Source organism: Nansenia antarctica (genome assembly GCF_963989245.1).
Source record: "Nansenia antarctica genome assembly, chromosome: 5".
NCBI lineage: Eukaryota > Metazoa > Chordata > Actinopteri > Argentiniformes > Microstomatidae > Nansenia > Nansenia antarctica.
In genome coordinates, this window is record NC_137690.1 from 19,286,665 (window position 1) to 19,294,522 (window position 7,858).

At 41.4% G+C, this 7,858-nt stretch overlaps 1 protein-coding gene across 1 annotated transcript in view; it reads right to left on the reverse strand.

Annotated features, from left to right (window-relative positions):
* The window catches only part of LOC308157840 (transmembrane protein 132C), a gene marked incomplete at both ends in the record, with an annotated part of 110,893 nt that overhangs the window by 82,815 nt on the left and 20,220 nt on the right, over window positions 1-7,858 (reverse strand). The window contains one exon of the mRNA XM_080531441.1: window positions 5,187-6,075. Coding sequence (XP_080387567.1) covers window positions 5,187-6,075 — 889 coding nt within the window. The remainder of the gene's footprint in view (window positions 1-5,186; window positions 6,076-7,858) is intronic.

A 7,858-nucleotide genomic window follows, 5' to 3' on the forward strand; every position in this document is an offset into this window, starting at 1 on the left:
CCTACTCAAACTCAACAGCCCAAAAAACATCACCAAATCTGCCATCTTCCACCTCAAAAACATTGCCAGACTCCAATCGGCCCTCTCTGACTCTGTGGCTGAAAGCCTCGTCCACGCGTTTGTCACCTCCTGCCTGGACTATTGCAATGGAGTCCTGTTCAGGGTACCCAGAAAAGCCCTGGACAGGTTACAGTATGTGCAGATCTCAGCTGCCAGGGTTCTCACCCCCACCCTCATTCACCTCCACTGGCTTCCGGTCAAGTCCCGCATCATGTACAAAATCCTCCTTCTCACCTACAAATCCCTCCATGCCTGCGCCCCCCAGTAACTAACTGACCTTCTCTGCCAACATACCCATCCTGGAACCTGCACTCCTCAGACTTGGGCATTTGGCCCCTAATTTAGTTTTGCCACTGTTTTCTGTTTTGTCTATCTGACAATTTTTCTGTAAAATGTGTAAAGTGTCCTTGGGATCTGTGAAAGGCTCTATATAAAACCAAAATATTATTATTAGTATTATTATTGAGATTTTAAAGCAATACAGAAATAAAAATGGATGTAATTACCTCTACATTACATTTAACAATGAAAGTGTTTTTTGTGATACAGTTGTGATTAATTATCATCATTATTATGTAAAAAAATCCACTAGACATGTTCTCGGTGCATGGAATTTAACGATGTTACAACCTTATTGGTGTGTGTGTGTGTGTGTGTGTGTGTGTGTGTGTGTGTGTGTGTGTGTGTGTGTGTGTGTGTGTGTGTGTGTGTGTGTGTGTGTGTGTGTGTGTGTGTGGAGGGTAGACTAGACTTGAAACATTTTATTTTGGCAATATTGTGTATATATAACATGGTGGAGAGGGTTGTGTGTTCAATCTATGAAATGCGCTACAAGACAAAAGCGAAAGTCAAAAAGAATACATGTGTGCATAAGTGTGGCATGAGTGTACATGAGTGTGTACAGGGGTGAGAGCAAATTAGAGATTAAGGTAGTGTCACAAGAAGTGAAGTACATTTTTGTTTCATATTTACCATGACCTCTGACCTCTGATCTGTTTTCACTCTTTCATTACTCTCGGGTCAAATTCACCCACTGTGTACTCAATGGAAATGTGTTCTTTTACATGTTTTTCACAAAAAAACAAACAAGTTGTGGAGTTTTAGGTTGAACAAATAATTAATTCATAAATTGTGTTTCTTTCAGTAAACATTTAAAATGGGCCATTTTGACCAGAACACCACACAAGAGTTAAGTCAGGGACCAAGATAACCATTTACTTCTAAAAGGCTTCTTTCCTCAAAGCAAGTCAGTTATGAGGCTTCCAGTAACTCAACATGCAAGTTTTAAGGAGCTGCAGAGAATCTACTGACAATGATCCACATACAAAGACAGTCTGTCTCGCTGTAAGCATTCAACTGTAGGATTGCATTGCCTCTCTGAGCTTTGCTTTCTTTATGCCACAAAATACTGTCTAGTGGAAAATATTATTTTACGTTAAGTTCGTTTCAGGCTTTCCCTAATTTGATTTGCATATAAACCATTTAATAATGAGGGTTAATGAATTATCAATGACACCATCCTAATGATAGTCTAACAATGATGAAAACAAATTATGTTCATGACTTCAGCTTATGTATTATTTGCATATTAATGTTAATGAACCTTCACATTTTGGATGCTATTTCTGTCTTTTCTTCATTTTGTTCCTTTGAAACGGGAGTAATTTTCCAGGTTTCAGAAATCCAGTATTCTCCAGGGAGCATAAAAGTATAAATAGATTTGATAGGGCTAATTGTTGTACACCATCCCTCAACCAGTGCCCGAATTAACCTATGAGTTTCGGGGGGTTCACCTATTTTTTTTCCAATTACATAATGATAAATATTTAGGCCTACAACGCAGCTGTTTAGACAAACTAAAATATCATGCAATTCTACCATCCCATTGCAACAATAACAGCATTAACTGAAATGTGATCATTTTACAAAGCTTTGTTTATCACATTACCTTGAAAACAGTGGTCGTTTTGAGAACTATATTTCTAAGCACAGGGCAGAAACCATCCCAATCCATCATGCAATATATACTTATGGCATTGTTTTCTTGTCACAATTCTCTGGTTAGGTTTGTAGCCATTGTTTAAAAGCAACAAGGCACTTGAGTCTGTGCTTTATAGTGAATTAAGTCACAGCCAAGGAGTTTCCCCTCAGTTGTGACTTCACAATAAAGCATTAACTATCTGACTTTTATTCCGATTTGTTTTTCAGACTTTTATTCTGTTAAAAAAAACGTTCAGACTTTTATTATGATTTTTTTAAACTATTATCTGCTTAACTGTATACCAGCCAGTATTTACACAGCCCCTCCCCACTGCACAACTTTACTTGTGATGCAAGATTTCAGTCTCCTATTCGCACCCCTGCCCTAAACCAACTAAGCACAGCAGAACAATACTGAATGAGAATCAAAACAGAGGAATATACCATGATTAGGGCCTAATCCTGTTTAATCCAATTGAATCCACACTGCTAATTTGGTGTACAGCAATGTTATTTGATCCAAAAACATGTTCAAATCATGTTCAGATATATAACAGTAATTACCGGGGGGAATTGCAAATCTCAACACATGTTTTGCATCTCATCAACTTGTGCAGGTCTAGATCCAATTAATTACAACAAATACATGCAATAATTCAGGGCTTTACAGTATTCATGATACTAGGGAGATGAGGGAGATGGGGAAACATCTTGAGGGTTTCATCAGCTCAGAGCAGTAGAAGAACAGGATTTGGTATGAGTGGTAAAGGGTATAGAATGCTGTGCGGGCAGCACCCACACACCAAGGCAGAAGGATAGTACAATGATGTTCTCTCTCTCGAGCTATTAACTGGAGACCATGTCAAATGGACTCAAATGCCTCAATACAGATTCTTTCTGAATTTGAAAACATGCAAATAAGAAAGTCACAAACCTTTTCTTTTAAGTCTGACTTAACAACCCACTTCTGAGTGTTTAATACCACAGGGAAATTGGCCAGATCCGAAAATTGCTTTCCCTTCCAATCTAACATGACATGTTGTAACAAGACCCCGATATCCAAGTAGGTCCTAACTGACTGTCAATCAAACAACAAATTGGCTGGATGAATTGTCATTCAAACGTGAAATTAGCTCTCATCCTAGGATTCTGTCACATCATGTCCCTGAATATGAATGAATATGGATTTGCGGAAGGTGAAGATTGAAAGTTGGAGCAGAAGGATGTTTGAGAGGAAGTTGTTTACAGTACAGCCCAATTTATACTTCTGCGTCGAATTTACGGGCGGCTACGCCGTAGCCTGCGCAAGGGATTAGTTCTGCGTTGGTCGGTCTGCGTCGCCCTGCAATTACACCGTCACATCGCTAGTTGACAGTGTGTTTTCTATGCCTCTGAATCATGTCGGCCGGGGCAGAGGAACAACAGGGTGACCATACGCGCAGATAGGAGTGCTCCGGTGTCCTGCTTTGGTAGTCTAATGGAACCATAATAACAACTGCTCGGATAGGATTGCGGGTTGTTTTGGTTTAATAAGTGCCATAGCTGTAAATAAAACATGGCGTAGGCTACGGCGTAGATTTTACGCAGAAGTATAAATTGACCATCGGTCTGTAATTACTTTTCCTGAACACTGGAAAATAGGTAACTGCGCAGAGACAGGTTAATTCTGTTCTTATCCTGCAAGATACTATCTTGAATATAGGAAAGATTGAAGAAAATATAAAATACTATTTGACATAAGGAATAGGCATGAACCTTACTGGAAGATATATGTGTAAACAACATCTGAGCATGACATGAAGGACCTTTAAAGCAAAACTGTAAATCCTCATGACATAGAATGTCATTGTTGAAGTTTGGCTATGTTTATTGGTTTATAGGCAGCCAATTTTGATCTACACTGTGGGACTGAGTGCAAAGAAGAGAATAATGTTGTGAATAAAGAGATGTCTCTTGTCTGGGTAACTGGGCATCCAAACACATGTACTGTACACATGAGAACAGTCTTATCACCTTGGAACACACAGAGGCCTGAAACCAAAGGCCTCTCCATATCTCCAGCTCTCAGCTGGCCAGCTCAGGCTTGCAATCACGTACACCACTACTGTCAGATAAAAACACCACAGGCACAATCTCTGTGGCCAGTTTGATTGTTTTATTTGATGAAAAATATAGAATTAATCATAGTTTCTCAAAGCTAGCCATTACATCCTCTCAGCAGCACATATACAGTATATGTGGAATTACTGTAATGTTAGGAGAAAGATTTGATAAACAGGTGTGGTCTCATGGGATGTGGCAAGACTTCAAATACTTCACTTATCACACACCATTTAACTCTTCGACACCAAATCATAATGTCAATGAAAACTACTGTCAATGTTAACTTTTCTGCATGGTAACATTATTTACGCAATCTTGACTATCAGACCACCGGGAAGAAACAACAATTATTCTGCTTTCTTCTCTGTTTTCACGGTTCTTGATGAGAAAAAAAAACTACACATCCTCAGCATTTCCACTCGCCCAAGCAGAAAACAATCCCATCAGCCCATTGACGTTTTTCATTTACACAGGTTGACAAATTGGCTTGACCCCTACTCACAGCATCTCTTATGGTTTATAAATGTTCTCAACCAGAGTAATTAAGATCGGGCCCAGTCATTACACTAATGGAAATGCATTTTAATTAATGACATCCTCATTTGCATTGTGTGTTAATTATCTAAACCACTTAGTCTCATCTGCACATTCTAATTAGAACACACAGCTCCAGTGAATCCGATCATTTCCTTTAGATAAAGATGTTCACTCCTTATTTGAGTTAAGAAGGCTTGGCTAAACTGAGTGAAGTAACTTTAATTTTGGAAACCAGCCAAAAATCCTGCATCAACATAACAATCAAATCAGGGACAAACAGTTTCTTCCAAAAACTACTAATGCACTACACTCCTTGCCATACTATGCAGCCTTTACTTATTTATAATGACTTACTTGCATGCTTGTAATTTAATTATAGCTGCACTGTTACATTGTTACAACTGAGTATTACATTTCTATACATCCTTACTCAGTATTTCAATGCAAAGACACACATATGAAGATATGCACATGTAAAACCATTTCATGCTGAAGTAGCGTCTTACCTGAGGGTGAACATTTCCACAGGGGAGAAGGCAGATGCAGTGATGAAGGCAGAAACAGTGTCTCTTTGCCTCATGGGTGTGGCCGGCACCATGACCAAGAAGTTACTATCCAGTCTGTGTTCAGTCAGGGGCGGAGGGGCGGGGCTCTGGTACAGCCTCACACTGCCGATCCTCCTCATGGGAGTGGAGGTGGAGGAACCAAACAGCCCCTCCTGGCCTGAGCGGATGGAGTTGCCTTTCCGGGCCTCCTCCGAGTGGCATTCCCCTGTCTCGGTTGATTGCAGCAGATAGTAGAGCTCCACTGTGGTCCCCTCAGACAGCTCCAGGGTCCTCTGGCGCCCAGGCACCACGCTGGGGGGGCTGAACCAGCCGGCCAGGGGCTCCAGCTCAGCCACGCACAGCCCAAGCTCTCCCTTCAGTTGGCAGGTGCCACGCACCTCCTGGGTCTCGTGGAAGGCAAACATACGTACGCAGGGCAGCTTGTCGATGGTGCTGTAGTCGTCCCAGTCCCTGCCTGCCACGTAAAACAGCACCTGTACTTTAGGCTTGGTCAGGTAGATCCTGTCATTGATGATGAAGGTCTGTACCTTCCAGTTGAAGGTGAACATAGAGGAGGCCACAAAGGCCCCGGGGCTCTGGATGAGTTCCAGGGGGACTTGCTGCTCCACAGACAGAGGCCCATAGCTGGCATTGACTGAGGGCATGCTGCGAGCCTGGTAGATGAAGAAGGGCTCAGTCCGTGACAGCAGGCTAGAGTTCCTCATGAAGTCCTGGTTGGCCTCCTTCAGGAAAAAGGCAGAGTCTGTGTTGAGCACCTGGTAGTTGACAGGCAAGTATGTGGGGATGGACGAAAATCTCTGCAATCCCTCCAAGACTCGACAGTCTGCTACTACAAGACAGAAAAGAAGAGCTGAGTCAGAACAAGCTCAGAGGAGGATCACTTGTTGTTTACATTTTCTCTGAATCCTCATCTGAAGAGCCAAACTGTCCTCTAGTAAAACTAGAATGGCTGTACTGAGTGACAGTCATTTGGAACAGTGCAGAGCAGTCAGGCCTAGTTGAACTGCACACATCAATTGCATTATTATACATTCTAAAATACTTACAGCAACTGACATGCCATTACAATGACATACTGCACAGTAGCATGCTTCCATTATGTTGTGCATTGTGTTGTACGGTTGTTCTTGTTGTAAACTAAACTAATCCTATCAGGCTTATAGTATAAGCCATGTGGTGTTATGACATGACAATGTTAACACTGGCCAAGTTCATAAACACAATCTGTCTGTTTTGATGAATCTCAAAGTTACAAATATACCAGTCAGGATTTCAAATCAACAGATGCCAGTGGCAACTTCTCTTGCCAATTCCACATCTTTTATACTGTAAGTCAGCTTGTTAATACTTCACCTTTCCACCTTCAACTGCACCTCACAGTAAAGTAAAGATATTCTGCTCTAAAATGGGATGCGTTTCAATTATAGTGAACAACTGGTAAATCAATATGTCGACTCAGTCTCCAGATATATATCTCTGGAAATAAGCAATATTCTGGTATAGGCATACATTTATGACAATAAGCTTATGGATCTAGATCTAGAAATAATGGAATATTTGCAGAATGGACTCAGGTATCATTGTACAGTATCTCAACTATCAATGTCAAATGAAAGAAAATGTATGTATTGAATACACAATGAACAATCACTTAAAGACAAATTGAACTACTAATGTTGGAATGAAGTTGGTACAATCATGGGGAGCGCTTGGGGGGTCCTCGTTAACAGTGCCCACTCCACGGTTGAATGTGATGAGGGAGAAAACACTACACGTGTAAAAAGGTTTTAATCACAGAGAGAGTGGGCTCTGACCTTCTCAAGAGCAATCTGCTGTATGATTACGCTCTCCCTTCACACTCCCATCTTCCACGGTGGCTGGGAGAGGATTTCATTCCTTAGCCCAGCCTTGTAAATCAATGTCCTGACAATTTACAAATCAGCCAGGGATTTGTGATTCATGGTGCCCACTTGACCTCAGGCCTGTTCCAGGGAGGCAACCAGCCTCCGCCTGCCCGCCTGAAGGGTAACACCACACTGTTTAGGGACTCTCTGCCCAATCACTACATGGAGGACTATACAGCTCTATTCAAACATCAGTTAGCAGCTTCAAAGCAAACACTTAAACTCAGACTGTGCTTCTATAGCATAGAACTATTGAACAGTGCAACCTTGTGCAGCAACTTGTTATTCTCTGGCCAAACAGGAGAAGTGTTGTTTGTACACAAGAAGCATTGTTGCAGATATTATAAGGACAGTGATAAATGAAAAGCTTGATAGTCCAGCAATAGCAACACATGACAGAACAATCAGGAACAAAGTCATCCTCTGCGGTCCCAGGGCAGCAATGTTTCTCCTCCCCTCTCAGGGCTTGTCTCGCATCAACACACGCTCAAAGACAAAGCACTGCCTCCCCCAGGCCTCAGGATCTTTCTATCTCACTATAATGAGATTTATTGTCTCTGCTTTGCAGATGACATAACATGCTAGTGAAGGAATTAAATGTGCCAATGTGTCACCACACACATACGCATAAAAGTGATGAGACACATTCCAAAGCGGACACGTACACATATCAGACCAGGAACACTCATATCTTCTTAAGTCAATCAT